We start from the raw sequence: 23,308 nt of genomic DNA on the forward strand, positions 1-23,308 counted from the left end.
TTCAAACCCCTGCTATATAATTGTAATATTATTTGGAGAGAGAGTTTGATATTTGCAAAGACTTTTTCCTAATATATATTCTTATACACCTTGAATCTCCTGTAAATATATGCTGTTTATTTGTCTCAATAGGCACTATTGAATTTATTCATAATGAAGTCCTTCTATATGCAATTTATTATTTTTTTGTCTTTAATGATTATAAGTTAAATTACAGACTTCATCAGACTGTCCTGCATGAAGGAGATTCACTGATGTGTTGGTATGTTTTTCCAGTGGACCATTGTGAAGTCCATCCTGCTTAAAAATACAAAACTTATCTGTAATGTTTCCTGGGAGACACTGTTGCAAATAGATTTCCTAATAATACCTAGCATTTTACCACAAGAACTGTATGAGGTCTACAGGAAACTAAATTTTGTGATTGTAATAACATATACCAAAGGAAATGATGTGCTTATGCTGATTGATGAAATAAATTTTGAAGAGAAATAAATGTGTACGTGGATTTCACCTATTTCTCATGCTTCTGTATAGATAAAGGTTCTCCTTTCATTTCTCCCCAGTTGTCCTGTTTCTATTTTCACCCTACAACCTCTTCTCAATGAATTTATTTTCTCAATTACTTTCAAATAACAAATGGATTTCCTAAACAATGGCAATCACTTCATAAATCATTGACCAAATGGTCCGACAGTCCTGTTTTCTTGCCATGTTTTAGCTCTCATATTATGTATTTTGGGAAAACGGATAGTTCGCTATCTGATAGCACTTTGTAGTTTTTAAATATTACTTGGAGCAGATTCAAATATCTGTAACTAAGATGGTATAATTATTAGTAGTATTTTAGCTATAAGTAACTGAAACTCAACTGAAGCTAGTTTGAACAAAACAAAACAAAATAAGAAAGGTTTTTATTAGGTTGTGGAATCAAAGAGATAGTTGAATTACCCTCTTTGCCTTTGGGCCTCAGGAAAACATGGAACCAGGGACTTGATAGTTCTTTGAATTACCTTATTTATAATTCACTGTAAATGGTTATTGTAGCCTGAAATCACTCGTATACTGGGAAACATGACTATTAACAATTCTAAGTATTTCATCTTATGACCTCTATCACAATGAAAGCATAACTGTTTTCATGATTTTATTTTGAAAAATCCTAAAAAAGATTTGGACTGGCTTTATTTGTCAGAGAGTAGAGGGTTGGAGATATAATGAAAAATATCAGCTCCTATAAGGAACCACATTTTTAGAGAAGAAGGAGGGGAAATTCTCAAAAGAAGAGAGTAGGTGTTACTTCTATATGCATAGTGAAGTATAGGACAGAAAATAGAGTCCATTAAACATATGAGGTGAGACAATTAAGTTCACGAACTTGTTGCAATGAGGTTGCTAAACTTTTCTGATATCAGAGGGATTATTTATTATGAATTTGTACCAACTGGACAAACAGTAAATGAAGTTTACTATTTGGAAGTGCTGAAAAGGCTGTGTGAAAAAGATAGATGATCTGAAATTTTCACCAACAATTCATGGCTGTTGCATCACAACAACGCACCAGCTCCCACGGCACTGTCTGTGAGGGAGTTTTTAGCCAGTAAACAAATAAATGTATTGGAACACACTCCCTATTTACCTGATGTGGTTCCTGAAGACTTCTTTCTTTACCTGAAGATAAAAGAAATATTGAAAGGAAGACATTTTGATGACATTCAGGACATCAAGGATAATATGATGACAGCTATGATGGCTGTTCCAGAAAAAGAGTTCCAAAATTGCTTTGAAGGTTGGATTAGGTACTGGCATCAGTGCATAGCTTCCCAAGGGGAGTACTTTAAAGGTGACTGTAGTGATATTCAGCAATGAGGTATGTAGCACTTTTTCTAGGATGAGTTCGCGAACTTAATTGTCATACCTCATAGACTATTTTTGTACAATACAATTTATACTGGCCTTAGAATTAGAAGATATGATTTGAATCACAGCTATACTGCTTATAAACTTTATGTCCTTGAATGAGATGTTTAAGTTTTTTACCTTCCGATTACTCATGGATAAATTTGTGATAATTCCTACCTCATGATATTATTATAAATAAAATGAGTTATGGATAGAGTCAGAGAAGCTGAGGGACTCATGTTTTGTTTCATGGACAATTGAAAATAGGACATAACTTACCTTCACACTCATAGTCGTACTCAATATTTAGTATTCAGACTGTGTTACTTGGGTATCATAGAGGATTAAAGGATTAAAAATGAGTAAAATATATACTTATCCTCTTTATAAACTTTGTCTTTTCACAATTGAATGTTGTGATAAAATAGGAAAGAAATGAGATTTGCAGGCTCCTTATATTGGACTCCCGATATGCAAAGCTGGAGACAGATTCAGATGTATGTAATTTATTAATGAATACTTTCAGGAAACAGGGAGTGAGGAAAAGCAGGGTATACAGGAGAAGGAGATAAGCATGGACATAGTTCCATCTGGAGTTTAACTTCCGAAGTTAAGAGAGTTAGTATATGTCTATGGCCTGCTTCCTTGGCACCAGGGGCCATACTATTGGTGAGGCAATTCCAATTGTGTTGAGAATTAATAACTTGAAGAAAGAGCAATGTGAGTGATGAGCAGCCAACATTCACAGGAACAAGAGGTAGGTGTACAGTTCTGTAAAGTGACCAAGCACCGTTGATACCAATAACATCTTCTATGTAGTTCCATCTCCTGGCTCACTTCTCTGCTCTGATTGAAATGTAATGAAGACACAGCCTCCACTCTTTGAGGATATTCTAACATTAGCACAGATCCCTTCCTAACTCATTAGAAAATTTCAATCAAAGAATAATATTATTTTATTCTTTGAGACATTTACACTATATAAAATGGAGTAAGGATACATGTATAGAATGCAACTATTTTTCAAAAAACACATGTAAACTTATTCCTTCAGTCCCTTAGCCCTTGTTTATAATGAAAGGAAGAAGAGAGAACTACCTCTTCCACTCAGTAAAACTAATGAGCCACTGGTAGATGTTCTGGAGATGGCACCAACATCAGAGCTAAAGATTGGCATAGTATATAAAAATTAGAAAAAAAGATGGAAGGAGGTACTGAGTATATCTGTTTCCTCTCATTTATTTATGGTTTCTCTTATCACAAACATTTTTTTCATAAGTATGTATTGCCTATAAGTATGTATAAGCTATGGTTCTTGAGAGAAAGTCATAATCATTTGATGGACAGGAGAGGAACCAATGAGACGGTTGAGATAGTAAGTAATTATAACACTGTTCAAGGAACAATTCAAACGTTTTTCAGGAAAATTTCTGAGCTTCAGTGACCAAACATATAGGTCCCTACATTTTGTGTAGATATCTGTGAGGGAGTTTATGGGTGTTACAGATTGGATTGGGTATAAATAAACCCAACTTTATTCCATTTCAAAATATAATTTTACATTTTTACAACTGTTCCTATCTGCCAGTTTTCTAACCCTAAATAAATATATGCTTGTTACATTATAGACACACCTATAAACACCTAAGTTATTATTGCAAGAATTAAGTGGCAAACAGACAGAGATATTTAGTGTACAAATTTTTTTTTAATTGCACAAACTAGATTAGGCCAAAGACCTGGGCTCAAAGAGACACCCTAGAGCAATTTGCAGTTCTACTTTAACAATTATTTTACCAAGACATCTGATCATGGGTGGTTGATATGAAACTTCTTTGCTCCACTGCCAAAACCAGAGTTTTCATATTCTGTGTGAAGGGCTATGATGATTAGAGATCAGGCTCCAATTCTTTGGGTAATAAAAAGGCGAAGAATGTCACTCTGAATCCACTTGGTCTTGACACTATAGATTATAGGATTCATTACTAGAGGAAACAGAATACAGACATAGCTTATAATGAGGTGGACAATATAGAACCTCCTTCCCAAACAGATGAATCAGAGACAATCCAATCACTGTGACACAGAAAACCAGAACACAGCAAATATGGGAGACACAGGTGTTTAGGGCCTTGGTCCTCTCCTCTCTGGAGGCACTGCTTAGGACACTCTTGAGTATCAATGCATAGGAGATGAAGATAATCAGAGAATCTAGCGCAAATATAAGGATTACATGCACAACTGGATACAGTCAATTGCACGTGGTGTCAGCATAGGGCCAGTTTGATGACATCCTGATGAAGGCAGAATGCATGGGAAAGGACATGGGAATGCCAACAGGAAAAAATTAGAGGGGTGAAATTGGGGAGACAACAGATAGAAATCTTCATCAGGACTCCTAGTTCATTTTCACCACTTGAGTATTAGTAAGTATAGAGGTATATCTAAGGGGCTTGTGAATGTCAAAAATTATCATAGGCCATAGCAAGAAAAACACCGGACTCCACAAAAGAAACTGAATGTATAAAGTAGGCTTGAGATAAGCAGATTTCCAATCTCCCTGTGGTGCAACCAGAGGACTCCCAGCTCCATGGGCATTGCGCTCAAGGTCAGCCCTAGGTCTGTGGCTGCCAGCATGGCCAGGAAATAGTACATAGGCTCATGACGTTTGTGCTCTTCTTTAATGAGAAGGAGGTGGGTGTCACTGCCAAAAAGGACAGAGATGTAGACAAAAAAGAATGGCATGAAAATCCAGTGGTGAGCTGCCTCCAAGTCTAGAAAACCAGTCAACAGAGAGGAAGTGGAGCTACTGTTCAGATTCATGTCAGGTTTATCTAGAAGAAATGTCCTTTTCTCTCAGTCATTGCCACTGAAATGTAGTTCTACATTCAAGGAAGCACTCCCACTATATTATCTCAGAATTTGTACTTAAAGGTAATAATGACATCAATATAAGTCATTGCTTCTCAAAACATATTCTTAGGACAACCTGTATCTTTTGTGTTCTTAACTGCATATCCCAAAGACAATCCCCTACCTACTCAAATCCTTAGAGTTTCATATGGTCATATGCATTTTAACAAGCTCTCCAGGAAATTTTTGGTGCACATTACAACTTAGAAACCATTGCCAATAACTATGCAGACTTCACAGCAGAATCCGTACTTGAGGAATTTAATGGAACCCAACCCATACTCCAATATACTACTCAAAGCTCTAATTGCCTTCACAATAGTGATTCCTAACCCATGTTGTCCTTCATGTGCACAATTTCTCTGGATTATCAACAAAAGACCCAGGAGTCTAAAAGGAAAGTGTGGGAAGAGAAACTCTGCCACTACCACTGTAACTAAGGAGAAGATAGATATGAAAGAGACACTTTACTTCCCAATTCCATGGATCAGGATTGGGAAAACAATACAAACAATGTTTATATTAAGTGTTTATAAGCTTCTTCCTGGATGTAACAGAACTACTTATTACTCACTTCAATAGCCCAGAATAATTGGAATTTAAATGATCATAGAAACTTGGACTGGATTAAATGCTTAAGCTAGCCAATTGCATGGCTCATAATAGAGTTTCTCCTTCAATTTGAAAATTGTATTTTCTCTTATTTCCATGGAGTTTCTTTCTCTTTCCCCATTATTTTTCTTTGTAGACCCCACTACAGTAACTCCCCAGAACCCAATTTCCTCCTTTCAAGTTCTCCATTTGTATTTAAACCACTATCTTTCTGATCTCCTTTCTTTTATATCCAGCCATAGCCTTCTGAATCTAACCTATCCAATGCTACTGTTGCTACTTAAACAAAAAGTTTAAGCAGTGGAGGAAAGAGGTAAGTCATATAAGAATTTAAGAAGGTTTTAACATCTCTTCTGCCACTAGATCATGAGGTTCTTGCATATAGAAACCACGTTTTATTTGCCTAACTCAACACCTAGGAAAGTACCTAATATATGGTATACACACACACACACACACTACATATATATATATATATATATATATATATATATATATATATATATATATATATATATATTCTCCATTATGCAATCATGCATACATAGAAGATCTGACAATTAAGTTTGAGAATTCATCTTAGAAAAAGTGCTACATACCTCATTGCTGAATATCACTATAGTCACCTTCGAAGTACTCCCCTTGGGAAGCTATGCACGGACGCCAGTGCCTAGTCCACGCTTCAAAGCAATTTTGGAACTCTTTTTCTGGAATGGCCATCAGAGCTGTCATCGTATTACCCTTGATGTTCTGAATGTCATCAAAATGTCTCCCTTTCAATATTTCCTTTATCTTCAGGTTAAAGAAAGAAGTCATCAGGAACCACATCAGGTGAATAGGGAGTGTGTTCCAATACAGTGATTTGTTTGCTGGCTAAAAACTGCCTCACAGACAGTGCCAGGTGAGCTGGTGCATTGTTGTGATAGAAGAGCTATGAATTGTGGGTGAAAAGTTCAAGTCATCTAACTTTTGCACACAGCCTTTTCAGCACTTCCAAATAGTAAACTTGGTTAACTGTCCAGTTGGTACAAATTTATAATGAATAATCCCTCTGACTTCAAAAAAGGTTAGCAACATCGTTTGACTCTTGATTTGGACTGATGGAACATTTTTGGTCGTGGCGAATTGGCTGATTTCCATTGTACACTTTGATGCTTTGTTTCAGGGTCATATTGGTACACCCATGTTTCATCACCAGTGATAACATGGACCAAAACATCATCTTGTCTCTCCAAAAGGTCTTGGCAAACTTCGAGTCTCCTTTGCTTTTGTTCATTGGTGAGCTCCTTCAGGAACATTTTTGCTCACACACCTTTCTCATGCCAAGATTTTCAGTTAAGGTTTTCCTAACTGTTTCTCTATCGATGTTTACTTGGTCCGCCATGCTTCTCACAGTCAGCCAACTATTTTGATGTACAATTCAAAGAATTTTTGCAATGTTTCCATCAGTTCTGCTCGTTACTGGCTGCCCTGACCTCTCTTCATCAGTGACGCGTTCTCTCCCGTCAGAAAAATGTTTAGTAAAAAAAAAAGAAAAGAAAAACGTTTAATCCATTTTTACACTGCCGTTTTGTTCATTGCATCATCCTCATAAACTTGGACTAACATGTCCCTGATTTCACTTCCACTCTTGCCAAGTTTAACAAGAAATTTAATGTTTGTTCATTACTCTAATTCAAGCTCAGACATTCTCGCGATGGCACACAAAAACACGCAACAATAATGAATGCTACTCAGCAAGACACCGCCACATGTCCACATGAAAACAACTGTGAGACACTGATATACCAAGGTTATGAAACCGTACCAAGCTGTTTATACAGTCCTGGCAATGTAAGCACACAGTGGCAGGTACATGAGACACATGGAGAAGACATCCATCTACAAGCCAAAGAGAGAAGCCTCAGAAGAAACTAACTTTGCTGCCACCTTGATCTGAGATTTGACATGGTGGAGAAAAAAAAAATCAAAAAACCTGTTAAAAGGATGATAATAAGAGGTACGAATGGGAGAAAATATTTACAAACAACCTATCCAATCTATCCAAAGGAATAGTATACGGAATATTTTAAGAACTCTCAAAGCCCCCCCAAAACAGACAATAAAGTTAGAAAATATGCAAAGACATGATTAAACATCTCACTGAAGAGAATGAACAAATGGCATATAAATACACAAAAAGACCTTACATCATTAATCATTAGGGAAATGCAAACTAAAACCACAATCAGGTATCATAAGATATTTCAGACTAGCTTAAGTAAAAAAATAGTGATAGCACTAAATGCTGTCAAGAATACAGAGGATCTGGACCATTCATCAGTGCTGGTGGGAATGGAAAGTGGTACAGCCACTCTGGGAAATAGTTGCAGTTTCTTATAAAACTAAACATGCACTTACTTTATGGCCTAGCAATTGCACTTCTAGGCATTTTTCTCAGAGAAACAAAAACTTTTGTTTATACAAAAACCTGTACAGAAATATTTATAGCAGCTTTTTTGGTAATTGGTAATTGTCAAAACTAGAAAAAACCTAAATGTCCTTCAATCAGTGAATAGTTAAACTGTGGTACATCCAATACAATGGATTACTACTCAGCAATAAAAAAACAATAAAAAAAATAAAAATAAAAATAAAAACTATTGATATTTAGAACAACTGGATACTTCTCAAGAGAAGTTTGCTGAGTTCAAAAACAAAAAGCCAATGATTTCATGTATGTAACTTCCTTGAAATAACAAAATTTTAGATATGGAGCATAGATTTGTAGTCGCTAGAGGTTAAGGATGACAGGGAAGAGGAAAGAAGAAAGGCAGGTGTGTCTACAAAGGAGTAGAATGAGGTAGTTTTGTGGAGATAGATTAGTTTTGTATCTTGACTGTGGTGCTGTTTACATTAAGTTACACATATGATAAAACTATACACACATATACACAAATGTGTGAATGAAAACCTGGTGAAATTTGAATAATCTCTGTGTATTGTACCAATGTTAATTCACCTATTTGGATACTGTCCCATAGTTATGCAAGACATTAGCACTGGCAAAAATTGGGTGAAAAGTCCACAGGATCTCCCTATATATATTTTGTGACTTCTTAAGAATTTATAACTATTTCAAAATAAAAATACTCACCCTTAAAATATAAAGTGGTTTTTGTTTACTTGTTTAAATACATAAATTGTAATAAAACTCTAAGTATATGCTCCTGTGAAACTTAAGAGGACCACATGTGTTGAGAGCTAGTGAAGTCCTGGAGATATTCTATTAATATCTGGATAATATGCTTCAATTGTCCAAAGGGCTGTGAATGTTGGGAATCATAATTAGATTAAGAGATATATGTGTGAAAAGTCTTGGAAATTGTCCTCCAAATATAGGATAGCAACAAGAAAACTGTTGTAGACATGGAAATGTACAGGCCAGAATCCTCGTCAAGGAAGGACTTTCTATCCAGCTCTGGGAGTGTAAATCTCAGTTTATATACGATGTCTCTCAGCTGCAGAGCGCCACTTTGGCCAAGGTCATGATCTTCCTTCTTAGGTGACTAAATGAAGAGAGTTTTAAAAGCCTGGCCATTTCAACCCCAGCATGGGGTAATGCCATTGAGTGTACCTTCTCCAGAGATTTCTGCTAGGTTGGATAAGGCTTGGTCAGCTTTTACTTCGGTTTGGTTTCTTCCTCTGCCAAATCCTGCTTCCTTCTTTTTTTCAAATGTGTTAACCGTTAATAAACACCTTTCACCCAAAACTCTGTCCCAGCGTCTGCTTCTGGGAAGCCCAACCTCTGATAGGAACATAGTCAGTTATCAGGTGGCTTGGCCATCCATGAAAGTATAAATTTCCTTCCCTAATAAGAATATAAATGTTCTGGATAGAGAGCTACTGTAGGGAATAAAATCTGTCATTCCATAGGTGATGTCATGATGGTTTCTGCTAACAAGATAACATTGTAACTATGTGCAAAGGGGCAAGAGGGTGCATCCAACTGTGATTATAACCTCCAGGGTCCTTCTTGGATCAGGAAAGAATGTAGGCTAATCAACGGCACAAAATTAATCTAGACAAAAAAATGATTCCTGATTTCAACCTCACACCATAGACAAAATTCAATTTGTGGTGAAGTTACTAAAGTTTAAAGCTATTGTAAGATAACAGAGGGAGTTTTCCTCATTGATTTTGGATTTAAGATTTCTTAAATATTTCACAAGAACGAGAATCATAAATAAGCCTGCATTAAAATAACTTATTTCTGTGAAAAATTAAGAAAATTAAAAAGGCAGCTATGGAGCAGTAAAGATATTTGTCATACATATATCTGACCTAAGAGTCACATCAATAATTTATAAATAACACCCGAAAAATCGATAAGCAAATGACAGACAACCTACTTTTTTTTTTTTTCAAATGGGCAAAAAACTGGAACAGGTACCGTACTTCACAAATGAGGCAAGTAACCAATAAAGATATGAAAATATGTGCAACATTATTAGTCACCAGGGAAATGCAATTCAAAAACCACAAGCTACCACTACACACTCAGTAGAACAGCTTTTTTAAAACACTGAAAATATGTAGTGTTGTTAAGTATGTGAACCAAGTGAAACTCATGAACTCCTAGTAAAATGTAAAATTATATGATCACTTTAGGAAATATTTAACAGCATCTACTATAAATGAACATACGTTTTCCAAGGAATTGTATTCTTATTTGGCCTAACAGAAATTCATCCTTATGTGCACAAAACAATCAAACAAATAATGTACCCAAATGATCAGAGCAACACTATTTGACATAGCTGCAAATATTAACTCTTGAGAGTAGAAAAGTAACCGTGGGTGGGGTATAGTCATACAATGGAGTTCTGTATAGAAATGAAAATGAACCAACTCTACTACATGCAAACACATGGATATTTCTCAAGAACTTAATAATGGAGATAGATGCCAGACACAAAAGAACACATAGCGTATAATTCCACTTTATAAAGGTCACAACTAGGTAAAACCAATCTAAGAGATGGACTGGATAGGGACACGAAGGGGCTTTTGCTGGGTTGGTAAATTTCTATGTTGTACAATGGTCAACTTACTTTGCAACAAATTCAATGAGCCAGACCTTTTTGATTCGTTCACATTCTTTTATATAAATTAACTTTAATAAAATTTTCACTAAAAGAAAATGTTCATTAAAGCCAATCCTAATTGTGAATTTAGGTTTATCTGCAATACATTTTCTCAATCCTGTTTTCTTCCTCATTGTATTAATAATGAATTAAATAAAATTAATTCAATTTAATATAATTGGTAATTAAATTGAATCTCATCATTTTCTTAATGAAATAAAGGAATATACCAGTGTGTTTATCTATAGATCCTCTATACATACATCTATGTCTAAAATCTAATGCAGTAGATTTTAAAAAACTTTTTGCTAAGTAGAATGGTGTTCTTGAGTTAGTGGTTTTAATCTGGAATTAAAAAGTACTCTCTGTCAATCAGAGACACATCATTGAATTCATCTACCTCCAGTAGTAGAAATTGGAAACTATTACATTGATTCTACAGTTTAACCATTTAGCTATCTATGTGGCATAAATTGTGAAAGATTGAGTCTATTTCTCAAATACTTCAATATTCAGTGGGGAAAGATAGTCCAAATTACAAATAATTAAAATAAATGTGATTGATTATAACAGAGGTAATAATAGCTGACATTAACTGACTGCTTACTAATAGTTACTGTTTTAAGTACTTTATGTTTAAAACTCACAACAACTTTATGCAATTATAATTATTACCTGCATTTTAGAGATACGGAACAGTGAGGACACACAACTTTCCAAAGTGGCACAGCAAAAGCCAGAGTCATAATGTAAACCAAAGCCTCAACTTCCAACCTTCATGCTCTTAATCACATGTACATATACTGAATGGTCATTTTTCTGAGAAGAGAGACTAAGACCCTTGGTTTCCAGACAATTGGCATTATGATTCCTGTCCTCCATATTTTACTCATAACTTGATTAAAAATGACTCCCATCCATGAACAAACTGATGGTTGTCAGTACGAGAGCGGTTGGGGGCTGGATGAAAAAGGTGAAGGGATTAAGAAATGCAAATTGGCAGTTCCAAATAGTCATGGGGATGTAAAGTACAGCATAGGGAATATAGTCAATAATATTGTAATGACTATGTATGGTGTTAAGGGAATACTAGACTTATCAGTGGGATCACTTCATAAGTTGTATGAATGTCTAACCATTATGCTGTACACATGAAATATAATATAATATTGAATGTCAAGTGTAATTGAAAAATAAAAATAAAAATATATGGACACATGTGCCACTGTGGAGGGAGAAAGACTCCCATCTTGTCCTCCCTTCTTATGCAGAACATGGAGATGGGAATTGTAGAGAGAGGGGTAAGGAGAAATATGGGACTGTAAAGGGGAACCTCCCTTTCCATGAGACAGGGTTCTGGGCTCCCATTGGCTGTAGCCAGACATCAAAACTGGGGATAAGAGAGTGGGTAGGAGCTTTTGCTTTACCAAAACTAGTGCCTTGCTCTCCTATAATTTGCACACATTCCTCATCATAGGGACAGGAACTGGGAGTTCACATAGACAGCTGGGGACAAGTGATCCCTCAAGAAGTCTGTATAGGTCCACATCCCTAACTAGTCTGTTTCCTTCCATGTGCTAGTAGATATAAATAAGGAATCACTCTCCCAGCAACAGGGCTGAAATAAAAGCTAAGACACAGACACACACCTTAGGGACTGCTATTCAAAGCCCCAGATCGCCAAAGCTGGAGGTGCAAATAAGGATAAAAAAAGATAGCAGCAGAGAGGCATAAAGAGAGGGAGGGAGGATGGGGGTGGGGGATGGGCAATGAGTGGCCTAAATCAGGACTGGACCCTGGAGAGTAGCTTCTAAAATAAATGTTCCTACTGGCCAGGATTTCGTGCAGATTATGAAAGGAATGGTGTCATGACTAAATCCTTGATAAGGCTAAGGATTCCAGACTCATGACTATGGAACTGATAAATCGGAGAGAACCAAAATTCAGGTCAGTGAGGGCATCTAATGACTTTTTTCTCTGATGTCTCACTACAGGCACCAGGATAGAAAGGGCAGGAAGTAGGGATCTGTTTTCCCAGCAAGATAAAAGTAATAGTATTATCTGTCAAGAGTATGTAAAGAATACACATGGGTCCTTAAGACTTTCCAACATCTTTAAAACCTGGTTTCTTTAAGGATTACTTCCTCAGATGTATAAAGCAAGGACACAGTGGATTCTGGAACACAGGAAGCAAAGAAGAGTTATGGAAGCAAACCAGATGGTGGGTGTAGACTCAGGGATGAATTATGGGTTTCTACTTCTTGCTCTCCTCATGTCTGAACTTGCAACTTCTTCTGCCCCCATTCTAACCCTGTGATTTCCTGCATGAACTTCTCCCCTAGAAGTCCAGATAAGTGCCAAGGACAGAATCTGTGAGGAGGGGTAGCTCTGTAATCATCAGAGTTTCAGACACTTTCTGGAGAGAAGTCACTATCTGACCATCATCCAAACTGATAAGCCAAGTCAAAATGGCTCTTGGATGGAGTGTGGGCTCTGTGTGCCTTTAGATCACTAGCAGTGATTTACTTAGTTGTGCTGCATTAGCACCTGGAAAAGTACACAGAGTGTAATAGGCATTCAGTTCCCCCATGAATTGGAAATAGGGTACAGTTTTCCTTCCATATCCCTAGTAACACCCCTCAGGACATTTCCAAGTGCCGAGGATACACAGCTATGTATTCAGAGTCATTTGGTAGGGTATAGCCATTAATCTATGGGCTTTGATGATTTGAGAACCTGCTCGAAAGCAGGCATGTAAGATGGTCAAAAAACAACGTGAATGTGTAGGCAAATCAATCATTCAGTGGCTGAGAAAGAACACGAATTATGTGCTAGGCATTATGCCAAGAATTAGGTATCGAGAATGGAGCCATGGGAAGCCCTACAGATAGAATAAACAAAAGAATGGACTGCAAATTTGAACTATCCAGAAAAGAATGATAAGGGACAAAGATTAGGAGATAAAACAAACAAACAAAACAGGGAGAGATGGATTAAGTATTTGAGATAGAAGAGGAAATGTCAGGAAAAATAAAGGAAATGTGCCCAAGGGAAGGTGAGGGAATGTGTAAAAGGTAAAAGTCTAAGCAGGATGTCTGGGTATCTGCATGGAGCCCACAGTTTATGTGGCAGACTTTGAGACTTTGGGAATTAGCTTAACATCAATGAAAAAACAAGTCCACTCTTAAACAGAGACACTAGGAGATGTTGGGAGGGTGCAGGGAGGAAAAGCCTAAGATTTTTAACCCCTCCAGAACTCACAGTTAATCTCATGTATCAATCAAATAAAAAAATGCTCAGTTTTTTAGTACAAAAACAGAAAAGAGTAGCAGCAACCCTGGTTGTAATCCTAAATACTACGAAGATTTCACCCATTCCTGGAGTCTTTCTAATCCACAGTGCATGAAAAGGACTCTGTCATTTGCTTAATATATTTATCACCTTGGACATATAAACAATATGACTCTATAGAGTGGAGAAAATAGGCTTTTATAAGGATTCTATGAAATGAAGAAAGAAAGAGAGAGAGAGAGAGAGAGAGAGAGAGAGAGAGAGAGAGAGAGAGAGAGAGAGAGAGAGAAAAGAAAGAAAGAAAGAAAGAAAGAAAGGAGGGAGAGAGGGAGGGAGGGAGGGAGGGAGGGAGGGAGGGAGGGAGGGAGGGAGGGAGGGAGGGAGGGAGGAAAGAAGGCAGGAAAGAAGGAAGGAAAATGAGGCACACCTAATGTCCTTGTGTCCTGACACATAATGGAAACTTAATAATTATTTGTTTCTTGCATTTGCTTTTCAACTGTCTTCCCTGTCTAGTGCGCCCAACCCCACTCCTGCCTCTTTAACCTGAATAAGCTGAGTATTTACTGAGAGTTTTACTTACAGGCAGGAGTCAGCTTTTCCTCCTCTTTTCAACCTTGTGAAGGCAGATTTGCTTTTCCCTCAACCTGCACCAGTTCCAGTGCTGCAGGCTTGATGTCATCTGTAGTGATGACATCAAGTCCCTACACTCACTCACCGCTCTCCTTTCCTTTCCCTTTCTGCTTAGACACATCTTTTATCCACTGGTCAGATGAACTCTAGTTTAATACTTTCGGTTACAGTCAAAACTAGGCTCCTCAAAACCCCATCATCTTTTATCTGTTCCCCATGTTTCTTAAGAAAATTTGACACATCTCAGGATCAATGACTAAAACTGGTGTATATGCACCAGATAGAGAGGGAGGAGGCTCTTCTTAGTTTAACAAAAACAAAAAAAAGGAAAAACCCTCAAAAGTGAAGAGTAATTTATCCCTGGCAAAGCACTTCTCCATTTACAACTCCAATCCATTCTCACACCCTGTGTCAAGAGCACGACTGAGCAGAAATTACTAGTACCAGTTAAATATAATGAAACCAAAGCCCAAGATTAAATGACTTGTTCAATATCATTATTGTTACAAAGCTGCAGAGCTGGAACTTGAAACAAAATCTTCTGAAGGTAAAAGCCCAGTAATGTTGCAAATATTTTTTCATGGGCAAAAAAGGGATCTTGGAATTACTAAATTCATACCAAGTTTTTTTATTTATTTATTTTTTGGTTTCAGGTGTACAAAACAATGTAACAGTTAAACATTTTATCATTTATACCCCTCACAAAGTGATAACCCCCCTCCCCCAATCTACTGCCTCTGACATCGCATACAGCCCTTACATTTCCACTGTCTCTATTCCTAATGATATACTCCACTTCTTGTGTGTGTGTGTGTGTGTGTGTGTGTGTGTGTGTGTGTGTGTATAATTGTAGTTGACATTCATTATTATTCAGCTTCAGCTTTAGGAGTACAGTGCAGTGATCAGGCATCTACACCATCCCTGAAGTGGTCTCCCGAATAAGACAAGTGTCCATCGGATACCCTATAAAATCTTCACAACATGATTGATTATATTCCCCAAACTGACTTTCATATTCCCATGGCAATCTTGTGGTTACCAACTGTGCTTTCTAATCCCCTCACCTTCTCCCTCATCCCCACCGCCCTCCCATCTAGCAACCTTCAGTATTTTTCAAAGCGTGTGAGATGTACAGTCCATACCAACTATAATAGAAGGTGATCCCACATTCTCTGGTTGATGCCAGAGGCACAAATGAATGTTTTGTTTTTTTCCCACAGAAATTGGCTAGTTGCACCATATGACACCTTAAAATTCAAATACAGTACAGAGCCTTCCCACTTTTGTTAAATTTTATAAGATTCCATAGCTTTAAAAAGCCATTTTCCTTGAACTTGCCTAAATAACTGATTTCTATTTTTGCATCTCTAAATAGGTGGTATGCCAAGAGTAATTCGTCTTGTTAACAAATAGTGCTTTCAAATGCTTCTATAAAATCCACACTTATTGGCTGATTTTTGTATCTATATTATGAAATTTTGAATTACTTGAGACATAGCATATCAATAACTAAGGTATTATGATTCAAGGCAACATGGATATGTATTTTAGAGATAAACACATATAAGTAACTCATATCATTTTTTTTTAGTCTCACAAAAGCCTCTAGAACTTTATCAATCGAATTTTCCTTCCAGATATATTTAGTGTTTGTCATTCCCTCAAATCAACAAAGCCTATTTTCTTTTATTTATTTTCTTGTTTACGTATTTTTGTTTGTTTTGCCTTAGGATGTTAATACTTGTTCCTTCAACACAGCTCAGGACCAATTTTCTACTGATCTTCTAGGTTTCATATATTGTGGGAAACCTGTATATCCACCCTTGATACTATCAGTCAGGATAAGGAGCACCATAAAAAGCATCCTATAAGTTACAACGCTATAGCTATTATGACACTATTCAAATATAGCGATTTCTTTTTTGGTGTTGTGTTTTTTCTTGGTTATGTAATTTATAAGATATCAACAGGGTCTATTTCGCATACATTGTTGTATCCCAGTATATTGTTCAGTAAACTATGTATCAATCCTGAATAATATGTAGAGTCCTCCTTTATACATTTTATTTTCCCATATCTAGGAACTTCTAGGGAATGACTCAATTACCATCCATGCTGTTCCTGGAAATCAAGACTGATAAACATCATATGAACAGGTAGTACACTCACAGGGCAACTTCTAAAGAACTAGAGCTTCTATTGTGTTACCTGAGGGGAATATTTTCCTCTTTGCAAACTCTGCAATGTGGCTCAACACAACTGTTTCTCCATTTCTGCTTACTGGCTTTCCAGGCATGGAGAAGGTACATCACTGGATCTCCATTGCATTATTAGTGGTTTACATCTCCATACTTCTTGGTAATGGCACTCTTCTCTTTCTCATCAGGGGTGATCATAACCTCCATGAGCCCATGTACTATTTCTTAGCTATGTTGGCATCTACAGACCTTGGAGTGACATTGACCACGATGCCCACAGTTCTGGGTGTCCTGTGGTTAAATCAAAGAGAGATTGGCCATGGGGTCTGCTTCTCTCAGGCCTACTTTATCCATACTCTTTCTATTGTGGAGTCTGGTGTTTTGCTTGCCATGGCCTATGACCGTTTCGTTGCCATCTGCAACCCCTTGAGATATACTTCCATCCTGACCAACACCAAGGTAATGAAGATTGGGATGGGGGTATTAACAAGGGCTGGTCTGTCAATTATGCCAATAATTATTCGCCTTCACTGGTTTCCCTATTGTCGATCCCATGTACTTTCCCATGCTTTCTGTCTACACCAAGATATCATCAAGTTAGCCTGTGCTGACATCACCTTCAATCGTCTCTATCCAGTTGTGGTTGTATTTGCAATGGTCTTGTTGGACTTTTTGATCATATCTTTTTCCTACATTTTGATCCTCAAGACTGTCATGGGAATTGCTTCTGGAGAAGAAAGGGCCAAGGCCCTCAACACATGTATCTCCCATATCTGCTGTATCCTGGTCTTCTATGTCACTGTAGTTGGTCTGACATTTATCCATAGGTTTGGAAAACATGCTCCTCATGTTGTCCACATCACAATGAGCTATGTATACTTCCTTTTTCCCCCTTTTATGAACCCTGTTATCTACAGCATTAAAACCAAGCAGATCCAGAGTGGAATAATTCGCTTATTCTCAGTGCGTCATAGTAGAGCATAACTTTGACTTATTGCTCTTCGAGGAATAACTCAGGGAACCTGGACAAGCTGACAGGAGCAACTAGAGAAAGGCATTTCAATAGAAACCAGCCTCTCTGATATTTACAACATCCTGTTACCCTGCCTATTTATTGCTGAATTGTATATGATATAACATGCATACAACACTTAGCATATAGCTCAAGTTTCCAACTCATTTACTATTTTCCCAACTAATTCACCCTGTTTGGTGAGTCTATGGCACCTGATATATTATTCTTGGATCTAAGGTATGGGTCACCAGTGTTTTATTCAAGTCTCATTGTTTTCCTATATGTTCTGCATGTATTGGTTTTGATATAGCAATTACATTCTTGACCTCAGATATTCATCTAGCTTCTTCACTGATACGGAGTTAGTTGCTATCTAGAGAATTGCACTAAGTGAAGCAATGAGACTTACCGTGTCCTCAGTTCAATATGCCAACTCTAGGAAAAGTATACCTAAGTCTGTTCACTTAAATTTTTGATAAACATTTATTAAATATTATTAATAATATATATGTAAATAATACAACAACAGAGATATAATTATATAATAATAAACAGACATATATTTTCTCATCCAGATGGCTATTGTCTGGATGAGTTAGTCCCAGACACTGATGAACAGAGATAGGTATGTTCAGATAGTAAAATGATATTATGGTTCCTGATTAGAAGTACATTGTAGGTGAGGCTAGATGGGTGTTCCTGAAATTTGCAAAATACCAGAGTTGAGAAAGAATTGGTCATGTGTGCGAGTGGGGAGAAAAGGATAGGATGGCGGCAATGCTTCTGACTAGAAAGAAAAAAGGATCTTTTCTTGCTCCAAGTATCTATCAAAGTTGATTTTGTTCCTGGTCGAGGCATGGCAGAAAAAGTTCATTGTTCTACAGCCAGCCAAAGAGCCAGTACCCATGACTCAAGTGACAAATTTTAAAGTGAATCAAAAAGACATTCTCATGAACAGAAGATAGAATATGAAATGTAAGGATTACACAAGAGGTGATCCAGTGACTACTCACTTCCTTTCGTATAGATGGACCCTGTCTCTGGGCTCTGTCACACTGGCATTCAAAGTAGTCTCTGACTTTTGCACCCACTCTTGGTCACAGGAAGGTGAAAATTGCCCAGAATTCCCTGGATTTATGAGTAACATGGAGAAAACATGAAACCAGATCTTTAGCAGCTTCCAGGATAGTAAATGATGTTTACCAGATCAGTTCAAGAGACTGTTTGTTCAAATGAGAAACAGAAACTCATAGACACAGACAATAGTTTAGTGGTTACCAGAGGGTAAGGGGGGTGGGGGGTGGGAGATGAGGGTAAGGGGGATCAAATATACGGTGATGGAAGGAGAACTGACTCTGGGTGGTGAACACACAATGGGATTTATAAATGATGTAATACAGAATTGTACACCTGAAATCTATGTAATTTTACTAACAATTGTCACCCCAATAAATTAAAAAAAAAACACCAAAAAGCATAACCTAGTAAAAAATAATGGTATTATATATTATATTTCTTAAAAAAAAACAAAACACAAGAGACTGTTTGTTGGTTTATTTGTTTACTTATTTGTTTTTACTCAGCTCAACTTTGTGTCTGTCTGTAATTATGTGTGACATTTGTGTTTCTCCTTTCATAGCTTCTAGACTGTGTGCTCCAGGAGGATAATGATATCACAGGTGTTGTTCTCTACTGTATTATAGTAACATAATCTTTAATAAAATATAATTTTTATTAAAATGAATGAAACTTAAAGAGACCCATGTCTCTCTGTATGTTTGTTGGTTCTTTTCTTTATGTCTCTGTTATTATTCTCTGTAATGCCTTCAAATGTTTGGGCATCCTAAGTTGAATTCTCATCTAATTCCCTAAAAAATATAAGATCACAATTCTTTAAGTCAGAGTTCATCCTTTCCTTGTGGTCTTGGGAATGAATTCAGGAGATCTATGTTTCATCAAAGGAAATCTTCCTTTACTTTCTCTCTATACCCAACAATGCTGGGACCTACCATAGAAGACTAATATAAAGGGTATTAGGATAACAATATCTTTTATAAAGCCTTCAAGTGGGTACATTTGATTGACACCGTCAAAGGTTTCTCTCTTCTCTTTCCATCTTTCCCTATAGTACTGAGATGGAATGGAGAGAGCAGAGAAAGAACTTATAAGATATAAAGGACTGGGAACTTCAGTTTCTCTTTGATGGAGTTAGTCCTATGAAACAGAGCAGAGCTCTGGGATCATGATGGTCCCAGCGGAACATCTGAAGAGTAGGGTCAAGGGAGGTAGGGAGGGAAACTTTCGTTGAAGATCAATTTAATGCTCTGCTCTGATTTTTATATTCACATGTGCTTCACTATAGAGGCAAGGTCCTGGGAGTTCTCTAAAAGAACTGGAGCAAAAAGGTCATCCTCCCTACCTCTTCGTTCCTATCCCTACATGATGTTTAAAATTAATCACCTTCCTGGTGACAAAATGAATGCCCAAACAAGGACTCAGGATGAGACCTTGGAGGACCATTATTCCAAAGCTCCAAATCCCCAAGGCTGGGAGAACAAAAAAGGAGAGAGGAGGCAGAAATGGGCCTTGGGGAGAACCTCCTGCAACAAATGCCCCTTGAAGCTTGGCTTCTGGATATGATCTAAAGAGGTGATGTTAGAACCAAGAACTTGGCCAGGCTCAGATTCCAGGGTCACATCTATGGCCCTGATGAACAAACGATTGATAAGCAAGTCAGTAAATGGCTCCAGTGTGTCTTGTCCCGGAAGGCTCAGTAACAGGGTATGGCAGGGTAGGGTGGGATATAGAGAGTTGATTTATTGGAACTCACAGAGAAAGGCAGTAATATGTCAGTTAAGATGCGATGGGGCACAGGAATACATCCCAGAGTCTCCCCAAAAACATGGCTTCTGAATAATATCCTCTTACAGATTTTTGAAACAGGGAAAAGCCAAAATCTGCCTTCCACTCCCTAGTAGGCAGGTATATTTTGGAAGTAAAAAGCTGAAGATTCATGGGAATACAGGCAGATATATCTGGTGGGATTCAGGACTCTGGGATGGATTATCTGTTTCCTTTGTTGCTATCTTCACCTGTTTGAAACAGCTTCCTCTTTACCCACCTGGTATTTACTCCCCAAGAGCTTAAATTGGGTTGAGGAGGGGAGGCACTATAATGACCAAGGATATAGACTAACAGAGAGGAAAACTTGTCAAATAGACCAGTCTCAGATTAAAGCAGAGGCAGACATTGAGGACTTCGGTATTTGATACTCTGCTTTAAATTGTTGCATATTTCCAGGAGTAAACTCAGTATTCATCAGGAAATAAATAAAGTCTTTATTATATCATAATTCCACAGAAGTACCTAATGAATCCAAAGAAATGGTAGTCACTCAGAAACAGGTTTGGTACCTTGAGAGAGGTGTTATGTGAGTCTCGGTGGTGTTTGCCAGCTGGAAACAATGGGATTATAGACTACAGAGTGATGCCAAAGATAAAACATGGTTTGAGCCTGGCGATCTGCTATCAGAGTTATGTGGCATAAAATACTGTAACAAGATGCATTCAGATAATAATAGATTAACAAACAGCCCAGTGTATTCTGACCTGACAGTCAGCACCCATTTTCTCCTGTATGCAGAGAAGTAGATATGGATTTACTACTATAAAGAAGTCCTTTCTTAAAGCATATTCATATATTAAAACATTAGTGGGACACACATGTCATCCTGTTGCCCTGACAGGGTGCTGGGTGTGAATCTGCTACTGGCTTCATGCCATTCCAGGTATACTGAGGCCCTGGTAAGACTTAACATTACAATAAAACACACCTGATTTGATTGAACAGAATCTGACACATTTAAATTACACATTAATTTTTTTTTATATGTAACTTTAAGGGTCAGGTACAACCTTCACTGAAATCAACATTCTTTATAACATCATAGATGCTCAATATAAACCATCAGAATAGCAGGATGAGGTTTATGTCCCCGACCATTCTTCAAGGGCCTCTGCCTGCCACTCTACAGCTCTGAGAAGCCTGGTTTTGGCCATAGAGGCATGAATGTAAGTTGGAGAGAAGAGGCCCAGCATTACCACCAGCACTGGGAACCGCAAGAGTTGAAGCACTGCTGGGTGCTAGTTAGAGGGAGACTTAGTATAAATCAACCTACCTGTGGAGAAGCTAGGCAACCAACATGTTTGTGGGCCACATGTTAACACAAGAGTGCCTAAGGGACAAGTACTGCTTGTCCTCTGCACTAAGGATTAGATGACTTAGTGGTCAGCCCAAGTGGGCAAGACAAGAAATAGTGAGTGAAGAGGACAGAACAATCCTTAAGTGGGAGGTTAAAGGTCAGTGGAATAGAGGGGAAGGAAAATTTGTGAAGGAAGTATAGAAGACAAGGAGGGAGAGCCAGGGAGACAGGAGTGAAGATCAAAACAGGAGCCCAAGGGAAGGTCTGTCTATGTGTAGGATGTCAAAGGAAGAAGAGAAATCAAGATGTTTCCCTGGGACCCAAAGTCTCAGGGATAAAATATTGAATTCAGGAAAATAATTCCTCATCAGTGACTAACCCCTAGGAGTTCCTGTGCATGCAGGGTTGGGTGGGTTGAGGTGGTGTGCTATCTGAGCCATGAGAAAACAGGCCCAAACTTTTAGTCCCTCCCAGGACTTGGAGTCTTATCTCTTGGGCACAGCCTTATGGTCTCCAACTATTCCCCTCCTACGCTTTGCAAATACTGCTGCCTCCGCCTACAGTGAATGATCCAAGATAAAGCACTCTCGGAACAGGGCAGAGGACAGTCTCTCAAGTCTCATGTGGTTCAGATGTAAGAGAAGTTCTGCCACATACAGGCATATAGCATTGCAAAGTCACTTAACCACTAAATTTTAGTTATTTCATTAACTGGAATAAAACCATTCCTAACAGAGGTTTTTGAAATAAAAAGAAAAATGATGTTTCTGATGTGCTGGTATATTAGGAGACACACTGGCTCCATATATGTATTCAAATGTATTCTTTGCATTCTGCCTATATCTATTTTTATGATCTAGTGTCCCATATCCAAGTTGGAACTGAGACTAAACATTTCTTAAGCCTTTTCAGTCGTTAATAAGTAGTCAGACATTCCTCAAAGTTTTACTTCTACCAAGGCAAAGCTACCCCTTCCTTACCCAATTATACCTCACCAGTAACCCAAGCTTCACTTGGCTCTTTGCGCTTATGGAGCCCCCAGCTCACTCAGATTTGTTGCATCTTCAGTCAATTACTTAACTGACCCAGAGTGGGTAATCCAGCTATGACCTCTTTAGCTTTCTAAAAACCCTTCATCACATGCTTCTCAATACACAATCTAGTGCAGTGGTTTTGGGATCAACCAGTACACACTTACTGTCTGTGTACTTTTTAACAAATCATTTCATCTTTCTGTGCTTCAATCTGTTCAACTTTAAATGGGGATACTAATAGTATCCACATTATTGGATTGCTTTAATGATGAAATGTATTAATATATATTAATAATACACTTAATACCCTGTTTCCCAAAAAATAAGACCTAGCTGGACAATCAGCTCTAATGCGTCTTTTGGAGCAAAATTAATATAAGACCGCG

At 37.6% G+C, this 23,308-nt stretch overlaps 1 protein-coding gene and 1 pseudogene across 1 annotated transcript; one reads left to right on the forward strand and one right to left on the reverse strand.

The window, feature by feature from the left end:
• Window positions 1-3,798: 3,798 nt before the first annotated feature.
• LOC109436923 (olfactory receptor 51B5-like) lies at window positions 3,799-4,725 on the reverse strand (annotated as a pseudogene).
• Window positions 4,726-16,717: 11,992 nt separating this feature from the next.
• LOC109436944 (olfactory receptor 51B6) lies at window positions 16,718-17,656 on the forward strand. Its single transcript, XM_019715824.3, has one exon. It carries the CDS (start codon window positions 16,718-16,720, stop codon window positions 17,654-17,656), a length of 939 nt encoding a protein of 312 aa, XP_019571383.1.
• The last annotated feature ends 5,652 nt before the right edge of the window (window positions 17,657-23,308 follow it).

This window comes from Rhinolophus sinicus, chromosome 14, assembly GCF_057876585.1.
Source record: "Rhinolophus sinicus isolate RSI-liver-muscle chromosome 14, RSI-T2T, whole genome shotgun sequence".
Lineage (NCBI taxonomy): Eukaryota > Metazoa > Chordata > Mammalia > Chiroptera > Rhinolophidae > Rhinolophus > Rhinolophus sinicus.

What these genes read in the sequence shown, in the direction of transcription:
- LOC109436944 (XM_019715824.3), top strand. Translation starts at nt 16,718, where the DNA reads ATGTGGCTCAACACAACTGTTTCTCCATTTCTGCTTACTGGCTTTCCA.